Source organism: Cinclus cinclus, chromosome 6 (genome assembly GCF_963662255.1).
Source record: "Cinclus cinclus chromosome 6, bCinCin1.1, whole genome shotgun sequence".
Taxonomy (NCBI): domain Eukaryota; kingdom Metazoa; phylum Chordata; class Aves; order Passeriformes; family Cinclidae; genus Cinclus; species Cinclus cinclus.
Genome location: NC_085051.1, coordinates 55,467,612 through 55,483,664, shown reverse-complemented (window position 1 = coordinate 55,483,664; position 16,053 = coordinate 55,467,612). Strand labels below are relative to the sequence as shown.

Here is a 16,053-nt window from a genome sequence, read left to right as displayed (position 1 = left end):
CAGTGAGATTTGCTATTTAAATAAGAGGTTTGCCATAATTGGCTGTTATAAATTACAAGCAAGAAGGAATGATTTATTGCTTATAATTAGAAATGAGTTATGAAGGAGAATGTTGGTAATCATAAAATAAAGCTTGGAATACATTGATTTCCAGATGGCTGCCAGTGAAATTGCTCTTTAATGTATAATAGACCAGACACAAGGAAAAAAAAAAAATCAGTCATCCATCTTTAGTTGCCTGAATTCTGAAATATTAGTTTTACCTGTATAATTGGATGAGAGAAACTGAATTTGCCCGGTGGTATAGGCTGCTAGAGGTGTGGAAGAAGTGAGTTACTCTTTTGTCTGGCATGATTTTTGTCCTTGTAATGTCAACAGGGAAGATCCAGCGATCGATCTGGCATCACCTTTGGGTATAACAACCTCAATGAATTGTTCCCAGAGACTGCAGGTTACTAAGGTGTTTTCTTTTTATCTTTTGCCTCATTTGAAGCTTTCATGAGGTTAAGATTGATCAAAACACTTGTCCAAAAGCAAATATCAGTAATCCTCCTTGCTTGAGTCTAGAAAAATATATTTGCACCAGAAACAGACGGCAGTGCTACTGCTGAGAATTTTTCAATAGCATAATCCTTCTGTTGAGGTGATAATGTGTTCATTTAACTTTTAAAATTTCACTTCTTGTTACTATAGTTTCAAACACCATTTAAAAATTATCTTTATTTTCCTTGTCTGCTAATAATGGTTCTTTCTGCCATAGCAGTTGCATTCTGCACTGTTACCATTTGAAGGACGGCGCTACAGGATAGTTAAGACATATGGATTGTCACCACATGAGTCTCACGCCCATGTTTTAAAAGTGACACTGCCATTAGACTTGCTTAACTGAGACCATTATGATTACTCATTTACCTTCATTAAAATGCTTCATAGCTTCCTTATTTTAAGTAGCTTTTCTCAGCAAGGTGCAGATTTGCCTTGCTGCCATCATTTCATCTGGAAAAATTTCCATGGTGAAAGGAATAACATTATTTTCAGCTAATACTTTCCTGACCTGTGGAGAGATGAGCTCATCAGTATCTTTATTGACAAACCCAGGAAGAAGGTGTGTCAACCAGAAATATTAGATCAGTCAGCCTGTCTTGTCCTGAAGCAATTGTAATTTCCCATGGTCTGCAGCAATTTCCTTTAGAAGCAGATATGTGCAGATACTGTTTGGGATCTGCTGCAGGAGCATAATTTCATTTGGTCCCAATGAGGTGGCCTTTTCATTTTTGCTGTTGAAAATCTGTTGGTTTAGTCATGGGGAAGAACAGCAAGTTGCTATTTTCCAACATCTAATTGAGGAAAAAGTGCTGCAGCTATGCAGAAAAATATTGCCCACTCTTGAGTTGGGTTATTGAAGACAGATGTCATAGCCCCTGCCCCCCTCACAAAAGCCTGAAATAGGTGTTTAACTCACGACACACTAGCAATGTTCCTGTTTTTCAAAAGCCTGTGGGTGAGTGATGTAGATGCTTAATTCCTCAGTGATAAATCTATTCCTTAGTGAATTATAGAGATTCTTACTTTTTTCCAGTGTCCTCTTGCGAGTTTTGGTCTCTCAGTGCTCAGTTCCAGGTGTTTGCTGAGAGAGGCTGCTCTCATTAGCGCTGAAGATGTTCTCATGATGTTCTCAGATGTGTTGTCTGCTGCTGCACTGATGAAAACCAAGCTCCTCTGATCCAGTATGAAAGCGGACTGAGTGGGAATCAGAAGTGGGAACAATTCCTCATTTGACTTAAGTTTTCGTTGTCAACTTCAGTTTGCTTTTTTCCTGCTTGAAATGGCTCTTTCTATAGTGTTGCTTGCTTGGAAACAGGATGAAAGCACTGGCTTAGCTGTCTGCTATTATCCAGGAGGGTTCAGACCTGCCTGCTGCTCCATCAGTCATATCTGTACAGCTGGCAGTACTGAGCCATCTCCAAAGGGACCTTTCTGTGTGGGAGCTGAGCTCATTGCAGTCTGGACATGCTCTTAGTTGGAGCCTTTCTGCCATCAGTTGGGGTCTCTGCAGCCCTGGCACTTGGGGGTGCAATTCAGGGAAACTCCTTGGGGCTTTCCCAGTGACGGTGAGCTCGACAGGGTAAAGAGCCTGGTCTTGAGAAAGCCAAAACAACCTGGCTACCTCACATTCAGGCACACACAGTTTCAAGGTGCAAGCATCACAGGTGCTTTGTCATTCTGCAGAGCATGATGGTATCTGTGTCAGTATCTGAACTTCTGAAGTGGTGCAGTGCACCCTGACCCCCTGCCCCTGTCTTCAGGGCATCATGCTGCTGTTCATAGATGTCATGGTGAGCCATGGCCTTGGCTGTGTGGCAGATGTAGAAGATGGTGGGTTCCACAGCTGGATGTGCAAGCCCTGAAGTGCTCCAGGGTTATGGTTGTCATTGCAGCCTTTGTTTTGCCCTCTGGAAAACAGCAGTCATCCAAGTCCAGGAGGGTCACCCCTTTGTCCTGACCCAATGGCAGGACAGTGGGTCAGGATCTCCTGATGCTGCTGTGTTTCCACGAGGAGCTTTAAATCCTAGCAGAGAGGTAATTCCCAGCTTTCCGGTAAGGATAACATTGACGGTACCTAATTAAAGTGCACTCTTAGCCTGTATAAACATTTATATTAATTTCCTTCTCACACAGATGTCTGGTAAACTGACCTCCTGAGGCAAAACCATCTGGCTTCAGGTGGGAGGAGGACCTTGGCCAGCGTGAAGAACCTGACCTGTCTCTTGTTGAGTCATTTCTCAATAGTTTTTTCTGTCCCTGCACATGAAAGGCATGGGTATATAGGAATCATGGACAGTTGTCTTGGATGACCTGCATAATTGCACTGCAGGCTTGTGGCTGTGGGCTCTTTTTGATTTTTGCTTCCCATTGTGTATTCTGGGACCATCCGTGTATAAAATTAGTATGGGCAGTAAGCAGCAATAAGATTTTCCCTACATGGGTGGATTAACTTAAAATTCAGTAAGAAACAGAGCTTTGGGTGAGTTTCCAAATTATTTGTGGGATTGCACTGAGGAGATTGTTACGGTACTGTCAAACTTTTTGGTGGATTAACAGTCTGATGCAAGTGAGGTGGGTTTATTACCTCTCACTGCTCTTTTTTATGTACTGTGCTGTGTAATCTTTTGTTATTAAATAATAAGCAAAATAAAAACTGTTGTTTGTCACAGCCAGCTTGTTTTTCAGAGAAAAACACTTTGAAAGTTCAGTCTGTGTGATCTCCAGCCCTGTCAGGAGCTATTACGTTGAATCTTCTTTTTAAATTGTTAAGCTGGAGGACAAACCCAGACGTTACCGTGCACATCTCAGCTGAGAGCGGAGCAGATTCGGCAGGGAGCAGCCTCTGATGCCTTGTACCATGCCATTATATTTTGTCACAAACATGTCAAGATAATCTGCTTCCAGTGTTATGTGTGTTGGCTGACATGAGCATTAGTAGATCTGCATAATTTTTGAAGTAGTTTGAAGTGTGGATGTAACACACTCGGGGCTGTGTGAAATCTTTTTTATCCCCTTTTACGGATCATGTTGACGTTCAGAAAGTTGCTTGTTCTGTTGTTCCCTCCCAAAAGGTACTGTGTTAATTTTCAAAGTTCGTAAGGAAAATGCCCCAAACTAGAAGTCATGATAAATAGTGAACGACAACTGACACTCTTTGGAAGGCCAGGAACCCCGTTACTTCCCAGTCACAATATTACATTTTAAATGGATGCTGTTGCCACCTCAGTATATATATGGAATTGTACCTTAATGTAGGATGTTATTATTTATGGAGCTTGTGAACCTCTAATTCAGTCTGGACTTTGATGGACAGGATCTTTCTTCTGTAGTGTATACGTGCATGTGTGTCCCTTGGTAGCCTTTTACAGATGATGTTGAGTCATGCACAGTGAAAGCTGGATAAGATACTTGAATTGCTTATTTTTTCAAGGTGCTTTTTGATCACTAATACTCAGACTTGTGCCAGCCTCAAAAGCAGTCATGTCTTTCCATGAAGACACGTTTTTTCCACCCTCTGAGGTGCAGCCAGACAGCAGAAGGAGCCTGTATCTGTAGCCATGGCAGCCAGTAATTTATTGTTCCATATGGCTGGTGTGGCAGCAGCTGCTCTGGTTTAAGGAGGTCAGGACATTGGGGCATTTAAGAAACAAAACAACATCCCAACTATAAAACCTTCTTAAATGTTTCTGTACAGTAATAGCAAGTTTCTCTGTAGGCATAAGGAGAGCCAAGGGGGTTATATATTTATAACTTTTATAGCTGTCGTTCGAATCGAAGCCATTATTTCAGCAGGGAAATAAGTTTTTGTCTCTCTTTGCAATGGTTTTGCCTTTTTCCATTGTTGTGGCTGGTGTTTCAGGAAGCAGATAGTATGGAGGGGAAGTGGGCTGGGCTGTTCCACCCATGTGATGAGTGACCCCCTTGGATCCAGCCTGCAGCAAGTGCTGACCGTCCATGGCAGAGGAGCAGGATCCACCCCACTGCTTTCGTATGCATTTTATATTCTGCTGAGAGAGAAACTATTGCCCTAATCAGATGGCAGTGCTGTATTTGTAGTAGGGAAGGGAAGACGTGCACATTGTGAGCAGCTCTTGTGGAACAGAAATACAGCTTTAATTTCAGTTTGGGTCTGAGTCCCTTGCTGCTGAGAAATGGTGTAGAAGGGATCTTGGATGTAGCACTAAAGTTTTTGCAAATAGGCTTTTCATAAACGTGAATATTTTTATTTTCATTAGGGGACCATTTTAATTAAAATGAAACTGGAATGTTTACTCTGCTTCCTGTAGCTGTGATTGTTTTCTTCACTGTGTGAGCACATGTATAATTTGCTTTAAAAGAAATGTCAGCAGTTTCTGATTACCTTGTGAGTCTTACTCAACAGCTTGATTTTAATTGGGGGGAGGAAATATTTTCAGGGTGCTCCAGGGAGGTCTGATGTCTTTGGGTAGCAGGAGGGAAAAGGTGCTATCTTTGGTACAATGTTAATTGCAATAATCATGACTACGAGTTTAAAATAAATTCCATTTCTTACCAGTGTTGGGTGTTTTTCAGTTATGTCAATGAAACACAACCTGTTTGATAATTAGAATCCTTCAGCTGTGCAACCTTTTGGCTTTGCTGCATGCATATGTTTATAAGCATCTAGACAGGGTGATTTTTTGGAAAACGATGCTTGAAAGTAGGTAGGTACCCTCAACTTTCAGCATTTAAGGAAGAAATTTTTTTGCTATGAGAATGGTGAGACAGTGGCACAGGCCCTGAGAGGTGGTGGATTCTCTGTCCCTGGAAACATTCAGGGTCAGGTTGGACAGGGCTCTGGGCAACCTGATCAGGTTAAAGGTATCTCTGCTCCTTGCAGCAGGTTGGACTAGACAGCATTTAAAGGTGGAAACTACTGTTGGGGTTAGATAATGGAAAGAGAAGGCTGAGCACATAGGGAGGAGTGTGTCCATGCCTTCAGATGTATTCTCTCTGAGCCCAGAAGTCAACCAGGATTTGTAAGTACTAGACATTTATGTAGGTCAAGAAAATCTCTTTCTTGAATTTTTTTTATAGTTATATAATATGACAAGAAGTATCTGTAGCAGAATAATGTGTTCTGGATTCTTCAGTGGCACAGCTCCTGAAACATTCCCTTAGCTTCTTTTTGTTTTGATCTGCTGGGAGGAGCCACCTTCAATTACTTGAGTTGCTGAAATGTCTTTTGGGTCCTGCAAAGTGTTTCAGAGATCACCAGTTTTTGAACCTTTTCGGAGCTTAGCCAATATCTTGTATTTTAATATTGTCTCCACCATCAGAGATAATGATCTGAGTCTCCCCTGCTCGTTCTCTGGGGTTTTGTTTCCTCCTGCTGATTATTTGAAATAAATAAATAAATAAGTAGGAAAACAATGAGTTTCTGTGTGTTAAGGAGGAATGACTAAGAGAAAAATGAGAGTAAAATACTGCTTATCATAAAAGACTGTATCTCTGGAGGCATAAATTGGTATTCATTAAGTTGTTTGCCTAGACTTTGTTAAAAGACGTGCTTGAGGAGCTGTCTGAGCAGTGTTTCTGTGGAAAGCAAGTCATCCTCTTCGTGACTAGATACATCTAGATGAGCAGGAGAGACCAGAAAGTAGCAATAAATGATGGATTGAGAGCAGCCTTCTTGGCAGTAAGGAAACAACAGACTATGAAATGTTTTTCAGAAGTAATAATATTTAACACTTAGCTGTAAAGTTATACTGATCCAGCTCTTCTCCTCAAATATGCAGGTCTCTTTCACATCTGATGCAGAGTTTTAAAAGATGTTTATGTTCACTTTCTGTTATTTCTCATTCAGGGTATTCAGGGTCCCTGTTTTTGTTTTGGGTTTTTTTTTTTATGATTTCTGTAGCTGGATGTTAGGATCTTGCCTGTGGTGATTATGGTATCCTGCATGAATAATCTCACTGGTATCCTCTATGTATCATCAGATACAGGGAAGCAGTTGCAGACCAGTGCTAGGTAATCAGAGTATGGCCCAATCCTGCCATGTCTGCATTCTTCCAAAAATCAGTTTTCTTTTGATTTTTGTAAAATGTGACAAACACAGCCATTTCAAAGACCCTGGGGAGCAGCTGGGGCTGCAGTTTGAGATGAGGTATTGCTACTGTGCTGGCATCTTTTATTTTTACCTTGATCTGGGACAGACACTTCCAAGGGAATGTGTGTGTTAATTATTGTGGCATTTGTGGCTCTCTGTGCTTTATCTTAAATAATTTAAAAAGTAATTGCACAACATAACACTAGCAAAGTGCTTTCACTGTTTGGAGAATGAATACTCTGTGTCAAACTCTTGTGCAACTTTTCTGATGTTCAGCATTTCTTTTCTTTCTTTCTTTGCAGATTAAGACCCTTGATTTCAACCCAGTTTGCTAAGAAAGCTGCCACCGAAGAGGTATGGAAAGTCCAGCACTTCTCCTGGTGCAACAGGTTAAATTTGGAAATTCCCACAGCTGTTTTCAGCCTGGCTCTGGTCATGTGATAGATAAGGGTGAAAGAAATGAGTCTTGTCTGTCTGATCAGGACAGGAGTTGGTTACTGTTGAACACTGCAAAGCTGAGATTAGACTTGCCCTTACTTACTCATTAGGAACATTAGCACAGCCTCATGATGCTTCACTGGAGAGCAAAAAGGAGAAAACTCCCTGCAAGCATCTGAAAAGGTCCATGTCAAATAAATGATCAGGAGGGGTAGGAGAGGGCAGAGCTCCTTGGACTGTTCCCACAGAGAAGAAGGATTTTGCAAACTGCACTTTTGAGCTGACCCCAGGGGTGGGCTGGGCTTCTGTCAGAGACCAGTGTGGAAAGAGCTTACCCTATACAGCCTGGTTACTCTTCGCTTTGTTTGTTTAGTTTGAAAATGCAATAGTGCCACAGAAAAGTTAGTGCTGGTAACTGGCCACTGCCAGAAGCCCTCTCTGGGTAGCTTTGTGCACCTCCCAAAGGGATGATGATTATTATCAGAGAGTGAAACCAGACAATGACAGCTGCTTTCTTTCACTGTTATTTTCACACTGTGCACAGTATTCACAGGCATTTTGTGTACATCGAACTGTCTACTGCATATCTAAAAATTCAGTATACCAAAGGTATTTTTCCCTCTTGCCCATGAATGTGTGACACTGACACCCTTCTGAAAGTGAAGTAGTTCCCTTGGATAGTTAAACACCTTTAACAACTGCCCATCCTTCTATAAAGCTAAGTGCAAAACTGCAGTCCAGGACGGCTGGAAGTCAATTCAGGAAGTTCTATTTAAAGGTGTTGTTTGACTGCCTTATTTTTTAAATGACTAAAAGTCATTGATTTTCAGAAACAGTTTGATATCCTGCCTGGGGAGATACATTTTCACTTCTTATTCTATGCTCATTAGAAAACTCTGCACATTTTTAGAAGTACAGCAGTCTGGAAGTGGACATGATAATTAGAAGAAGGTCACATTTTAATTAGCATGGTGCAATTTTAAAAAATAATGACTCAATTGTAGCTCCTTTATATTCACCCACTTTTTCAGAGCAGATGGATAGTTTTAAACCTATAAATTGTTGTATATTATGATGCTGATTTGTCTCAAACTGTTGTGTCTATTTCTTTTTATACCAAGATGGACTCATATGATCACTCTAGAGGCAAAAGCAGTGATAGGAAGTATAAACTGGAGGGAAGTTCCTCTAAATAATATGACTAATTTGAACATTAAAAAATCATGAAAACCTGTCTTTGACTGATCCGAATACCTAAATACTTGATTTTCTATCAGAATTAATGGGTGCCTTTTTGCCCTATTAATGAGCTATTGGAGCAAACCCTGAGGTGACTTTGTAAAACTCAGGGAGATTCTTTAGGTTGACTGTCATGGTGTATGACAAGTTCAGGAAGAGCTTTGATGTTTGAATAATTAGACTTATCAACTTTCTGGTTCAGGGATTTTCTCTTACGGTGTATCTCTGAAGTGCCTGGAGTTACAGGGATTTTGGGAGCTACTGCATCACAAGTGAATAAATAAATAAATAAGTAAATAAATAAATAAAAACTGCAGCATTTTATCAGAACTTGCTGCCAGTGGAATTGGAGAGCATGCAGCAGTACATAGTTGTGTACTGTAATTTGAAACCTAGAGCTCTGTGGCACTTTTCTCATGGTACAGACCAGAGGAGTCAAAGTTTTTGGTCTCCTTTGGACCATTCATTTTTAGAAGCATCTCACCATTGTCCTTCCAAGGAAGTGGTCCCAGTCTTTTACATCTTTCTTACTGGCGAAGATGACTCAGTGCTGGTCCCAGCAGACTGGTGACAGGTACTGTCAGTGCTCCCTCCTCAGAATTCTTCACATGAAAACAGAGCATTCATGGTTAATCTTTAAGTTTCTTCAGATTGCTACTAATTGGCTGGTTTTGTGTGCCATGGACTCTAATGTACAAACCCCAAACAGTCCAAGTACAGAATGGGTGTGGAAAGTATCCTGTTACAGAGCTGATGGAGGTAAAGCTTCTGTGATGTTTCTTCCCTGGATGAGAGAAGGAGATGGAGCTCCAGACTGAGCACACCATGAAAATGAGAAGAAAGATCAGAAAGACCAGAGCCTGGGCTGTGCTGGCACAGACTGTGTTGCTGCCTCCTGCCCTGTTCCCAGGTCTCTCCTTAGTGAACCAAAGACACTATTATCTACTCCAAATCCACCTCTGTCCCGTTGTGGTGTTGCCCTTTGTCTCCCTCCATGCTGTGTCATGCCTAACCTTGGAGCAGCTGGGGAGGAACACGTACAGAACAGGTCCTGTCAATGATTGATTCCCAAGTTATTGTTTGGAGATCATTATTCTGATGAATTCCATAGGTAATGTTACAGGTGCCAGTGTGTATTATCAACTGAGTGCTCTGCCATCACATTAAGTGCTGTCTACAGAGTACTATTTGTTCCACAGCTCATTGCGCCGCCAAATGAATCCAACCAGAGCTGTCAAAACTAATACATGTTGGACTTTTTCTGATTTGAAGGGTACATTTTTGCTATCATTAAATTGTCAATAATGTTTTTATTTCTTAATAGGCCTGGTGTGAGTTGAGCACACCGTGGGAGAGGTTTTTAAGTTTTCCCACAGATTTCTACTGAGAAGCCTTCACTCCCAAATTTCTCCTCCCCTTGTGCTTGCCAGAGAATCCTTGTTCTGTTGTTAACATTACTGGATATTTCAGTTGCCTGGTTCTGGACCAAGCAAAATCTGAGTGGTTTTGCCTGACTTTCATTCAGAATTTTATTAGAACATCTGAATGGACATGAGCTTCCGTGTCTCCTGTCCCCATTGTTTGGAAGCTGCTTAAGTTCTGTGAAAATATTGGGCCAAAGGAAGGGCTGCTCTACTGTTCCCTCTTCTTTTATGCAGGTTACCTTTCCAAATGCACAGGCTGAAGCCTCTGATGTAGAAAAACCAGCAGCTGTGCTTGTGGAGAGTGGCCCAGTAGCTTACAACCCTGATGAAGAGGTGGAAGAGGAGGAGGTAGAAGAAGATGAAGAACACTGCATGAGCGCCTTGCAGTTACTGGGAGGAAATGGTGAGCTGAGGTTACCATCTCCTGGTGCTGTGGGCTTTGTTCTTGTAGGGGTGGGGGCACACAGGGTTCCCTTGCTGGTCCCTGTCCCGGAGCTCCTGCTGCCCTTTCAGCATTGCCCATTTCTGTGGGAAGCCTGGAATCACCTTTGTCTGAAACCTGATCTTAGGGACTCCTCCTGAGAAAACTGCCTCTCAAGCTTTAGGCTAAGAGGGCTTCTCAAGAGCAAACTGAAGTGTGAAGTGTTTTCCAGAATTAAGTTTATTAAGGTGGATCTGAGGAGTTAAGGGTCAGTAACCCCTCCATTAGCAGTGCCTGGGGCTCCCTGAGCTCCCCTCCCTGCTCCCCTTATGTCCAGGCTGTCCATGAGCCATGGGGACATGTCTGTCCAGCTCAAAACAGAGCAAATCATCACACTCTGTTTCTGGGGAAGGTGTAAGGAGGAAGCAGTTGTTCCCAAGTGCAAGCATGGCATTGGTGGTGCATGTATGGTACACAGATGTGTGCTAATTTCTTTGGGTTACCCAGCAAAGCCACTGGTTTAATTACATTTCTTTGCTGGCAGGAAAAGGCAGTTCCCTCTCTGATGTGGCTTTTCCTAGCTGGACACATCCACATTTATCCTTTATTAAAAACTTGTTTGGAAATTAAGCTTTGAAAATACACAAAATTATTTTTAAAATGAGAGCTGCTAATTATGGGTTGTGAAGACTCAAGATGGGAATAAGTTTCCTACTGAAATGTTATTTACTGCAAAAATCTTTCTATCACTGTTCATTTAGCTTTTGTGGACAATATGTATACTTTTCACAAAAGTGTCTGTTGCTTTTAAATTGATTTCTCTGCTGGAAAATAATTGCTGAACCATAGGAAAAACAGTTTGTTGCCTGCATTTATTATTAGAATAACGTTCCCAAGAAAAGGCACCCATATGGGGGAGGGTGGGTCTATGTTTATTAATAAACCCCCCACAAAAATAGAATAAAGGTCACTGAGTTGTTTTTTTTTTTTTGTAAATGTTACTAATTTTGAATCATTCTGAGAACATTCCACTACTCCCTGTCTGGTCTGGACAAAGCTGAAAAATTGGAGTTAACAAATAAAAATAAAAATGAAAAAGAAAAGGAAAGTATTCCCAGAATTTGAATGCAGGTGTGCAGAGCTGCTCAGCACAACAAATAACTCTTTCCTAGCTGCTTTCTCCATGGATTTTAGACCTGTCTTGTTGGAATAACTACATGAATTACATGAAGATGGTGAACACACATGAAGATGGTGAACTTTGCCCATTCTACACAAATCATTATAGATTACACTTAATTCTACTTCTGAACATTTGCTTGTCTCTCTGTGTGAGATGTTGCCCTGCATTGGATTTGGAATATAAAGTTTCATTTTTCTCACTGCTCATATGTAATAATTATCCATAGGTTCATCTACACAACAGAGAGTATCTGTGTTGGTGCATGCAGAAGCACACAGAAGAGAAATTGGTGCATTAGAAACATACAGACTTGCCTTCTGACACACAGCACACAGTTTTTGCACTCAGCATTGTTTAAGAAAACAAAACTGGATTTAAAAATCTGGGCAAAAATTTTAAGTGTAGAAGTAAGAAGATAAGGGAGATCTGAGTCAGATGCATTGGTCAGGATTTGTTCCATGACTCTTTTGATGTTGATGGGAACTCTGAGCTATCTCTGAATCCTTGCAATTTCAGCTCATAAATCCATGAATAATATAAACAAACCAGCTTTTTCCTTGGTGCCTGTGTCTAGTGAAAAACGTGCCTACTTGTAAATGTAATGCTGCTGCTTATCAGCCACTGTGTGCCAAGTCACTTGTGACAGTCAGGCTTGATTACCTTAGTCTCTAAATTAAACCAAGTATTTAATATATACATGTGCCAAGTATTCCTAAATGAGGGTCTAGTGACAAGTGAAAAGAGATATTTACACATACATGCTTAAAAATAATTTTATTTCATTGAGGGAAGTACATGCAAGAGGCATGTTATTTAGGCCTAAGAAAATAGATGATTTTTAAAATGCTTGCCTAAGGCAAAACTTACCATGTAGTTACATAGCAAGAAAATAACCTTAAAGAAGAAATATTTCTCTTGTGTCTTCCATCTACTGAGAATATTTGCATTTTTATATGCCCTTGTCTTTGTGTGTTGCAGATTATGGCTGTGATATGGATGAAGATGATGGCTATTAGCTCCATTTACTTCCAGGGGACATGGACTGTGTCTTGTTCTCAGCAAATCTTTGGTCTTCAAACTGTATGGATAGTGAAAGAAGCTGTCTATGGTCAGCAAATGTAAACAAACAATCCTTACTTTTGTAAAGTGAATTTGAGGTTGGCATTGGGTCTGGTCAGTTTGCATTGACCCATAACCCAGCAATAACCAGTTTGGATTCCTACTTGAATTTATTTTTATTTTGGTGGATCATAGTTGGAGAATTAAATTAATGAGAGTAATGTTTCCAGAGAACAAAAGAAAAGAGACAAAACAGACTTGTGCATGAAGCCTGTGTGGCTGAAAACAGCACATCTCTTATTTATGTGACTGCTTTTAGGCATACTGCTGAAAGGGAGCAGATTGAAGGACAGGGCCTCTTGATTATTTGCATTAGTTGTCTCCTCATGCTACAACTGACAAAAAGAAAGGTTTCCAACCTGGATTGTGAAATGTGACCATGTTACAATATCCAAGCTCCCTTACCCAGCCCTATCAGAAGTTAATGACAAGTTACATATTTGCAGAGCAGTACTGGTTTTCTGAAACAGAGTACATACTTCTTTATATTAATCAACTCACAGATTTCTTAAAATATCTGGCAGTAGAAGTCAGTGTTGGCAGTGAAGAATTGTCTTCCACTGTGGGTCTGGTGTGGTTTTTGTGGAAGGAGGGAGGAGACCTGGGTCAGGAAGGAAGTGTAGGGAGCAAGGAGGCAAAGATGCTATGCTCATGAGGTGTTGCTGGGCATCCTTAGGGACAGCCAGGTTTTCTTTAGGCTGGTATTGCTGCAGGAGAGTCACTGTGGCCATCTCTGTGGAGCTGCTCATCTGACTAAGTTAGAGTGAAGGTCTGCTCCCAAGAGCTGCTGGTCTCTAAAACCAGTTGAAAGAAAGAGAAAGCTGAGCTTTTTAATAAATAAGCTAGCATCTGCTGTGACTGAATTTAATTTAATGTAATTTGCTTAACATTCTCTGGGTAAATTAAAGGTCACCATGCAGCAGTCTGACTTTCATGGCTCAAATCCCGCCCTTGAACAGTCGTTGCTATGTGAATAAAGCTGGAGCTCCAGCCCTGTGTGCCCCGAAATGTCAGCAGGCAGGTCCTCTCTTACAGATAGATCAGTTCTGGCAGTGCCATGAGAGCAGGGGTCAGGAGTGGAGCCCCTGTGGGCAGATCCCAGCCTGGTGCCTCTGACCTGCCTTCCCCTGGCAGTGCTGGACCCGAGACTCTCGGCTCCGTGGGAAACGTGCTGCACTCTGGATCACCCTCTTGATGTCTGTAGCTGATGTTTCCATTTCTCTCCCTTATCTGGTGACAATCATGAGAACTTTAGTGTTGCAGGCTTGTCTTAACACCAGGGAAAGATGGGTATTACCAGCATGGTTTCTGTTCAGCTGTGTCTCCTGGCTGGGTCTTCCTTTCTACCTTTTTGGAGGAGCACTCATTACTAAAGCACCATCCATCCTTCTACAGAGAATGGATTGTGGCAGGAAGAGAAGCTGCCTCAGGATGCTCTGTCAGACAGGGTGATGGTGGTGCTCACATTTGAGGTCATCACCAAAGAGGGGAAGGCCCACAGGGCCTTCCGTGCTTCCATTCTTCTCTCTCCCTCTTGGTGGCTTGCATAAGATGATCATGCAAGTTGAGCAAGAGTGAATGCTTTTTTTAGGAGTAGACTTGATACTATTTGGCTGGTAAATATGGTTTGGTGGGTTGTATCTGTGAGGAATTTTTGAGCCCTGTATAGGAGTATTTCTGTAATAACTTCTTAGAAGCAGAACTTGGTAACAAAATTGGTGTGGTGAGGCTACTGGAAAGAATAGCTCATCTGAACCAGACTCCAGTTAGTTAATTTGCAGCACTTAAGTGGAAAGAAGATTTCTTATAATTCTTAGGAGAAAAGCTGGCATTTTCACTGAAAAGCTATAGATTTTTTTCTGATGCTTTATAAATACTGCACAGAAACTGATACTGAGGAGATAAACCTTTCTACCTCTCTTTTATCTACACCATAAAATAAAAGTATGCTATAAGCAGACAGTTTTTTTAAAAGTGGTTTGTTTTATCAAAGTTTTTGCTCTGCAAGTCTTTGAGACTGTCGAATTTGATTGTTTGGGTTTGAATTAATCTTCCATAGCACTGCTGCAAATATACTCTCAGTACATTCTCAAGGCTTGGGTTTTATTCCAAGGTACACAGTATTCTCTATGCAGGAAATAAACATGCATAAATAAACATGTGTATGACTCATGTAGGTCGAGTGCTTTTCTCAGATGCAAGATGTTGGCTCTTAAAGAAACCGCTAAGATGAATATTGCTGAGATTAATATTGCTGAGGGTCTTCCCTCCAGTCTCCTGGCATGTTCCCCCAAAAGATACCAAACCTGCTGCCAGGGTAGTGATGTTGTGTGTGGGAGCTGAGAGCCCACCCAAATAACTGCAGCTAGGAAATTTGAATTTCAGTAGTACATTGTTGAGAACATTGTTTTGTGCACTGCAAGCAGAGGGTTGCAATTCTTGAATGCTCTCATATGATTTGATTACGAAAGGCCATCAGGCAATCTGCTGGAAGAGCAAGAAAAGAAAAGGCCTACAATTCCATAGCATCTCAGTGTTTCTGGTGAAGTTAATGTCATGGTTCCTGTACAGGATTCCTAAAGAAAGGATATTGGATAGGCAGACTTCACTCTGAGCTTCTTAAGCTATAGTGGTTATGTACATTTTTAATTTATTGGTGACTTACTGGGATTTTTTATAATGTCATTCCTTCTTCATTTAACTAAGCTCAGGAAATGTAAACAGATTTGAACATGCTAGTTTCTGTTTTTATAGCTAGTCATTAAAATGTAAAAGGATTAACACTGCATTAACTCTGTTTACTACTGTTGATCTGTCTGGACAATTTTGTTGTGTGTAAGTAAGCCCGAATTCACGTGGAGTAATTTGGATCCTGCTTTTTTGAGGATTCTGATCATGATGTAAAGAGCTTATAAGGCTTCAACATTTGTTGTTCTTAGATCATCTTCCTTGAAGCCACACAAGCTGTGTATCATTTGGTTTGTTGCAGAAAGCACATCTCTTGCTGCAAGTCACTTTGCTTGACAGGCAAAACCCTCCAGCTGCTGCATCCAGCTTGTCTGCCATGCAGCCTTTTAACACTCTGATACTGTGGGAGTAAAAAAAGAAATAAGGAAAATAATGGGCTTCTTCACTGTGCTGAGTGCATTTTCAGTGTCTTAATCATCTATGACATTTCTTTAAAATCAGTGTGTTCAGTACAGCAACTTTTAAGTGGTGTCAGACAGCCTTGTCTTGCGGGTTAAATATGTTCGTCGAAAAAGTCCTTGCCATCCTGATGACTGAATTGCATTGAAACCCCAGTTGCAGATGTGTACAGTTCGAGTTTGCCTAGTAAATGTTCTGTTTCTTATTTTTGTGTTGAGTCCTCGTATTTGGTTCAGTTAGTGCCAAGGAAATGAAACCTTTTTGATGTAAGCATGCATACTATCCTTCCACAGCCACGAGTCATGTTAATCTTTTTTACTGTAATATTTTTGCTGTAAATAAAAAATAAAACCTTTACATAGCCCGTCTGTTATTATGATGCTTTCCTGATAATTTCTGATTTTTCTGTCTTTGTTCTTAGAAGTGTTTGGTTTCGATTGCTGTGTGATTGGTTGGTCGTGGCCAAAAT

The 16,053-nt window shown here is 41.0% G+C and overlaps 1 protein-coding gene across 2 annotated transcripts in view; it reads left to right on the top strand.

Moving 5' to 3' along the window:
• Positions 1-15,941, top strand: part of BRF1 (BRF1 RNA polymerase III transcription initiation factor subunit) — a 172,228-nt gene extending 156,287 nt beyond the window's left edge. For both annotated transcript variants that reach the window (XM_062495717.1, XM_062495719.1), the window contains 3 exons: positions 6,916-6,967; positions 9,949-10,117; positions 12,297-15,941. In XM_062495717.1, the coding sequence (XP_062351701.1) occupies positions 6,916-6,967; positions 9,949-10,117; positions 12,297-12,334 (259 nt within the window). In that variant the 3' untranslated portion in view covers positions 12,335-15,941. The remainder of the gene's footprint in view (positions 1-6,915; positions 6,968-9,948; positions 10,118-12,296) is intronic.
• The last annotated feature ends 112 nt before the right edge of the window (positions 15,942-16,053 follow it).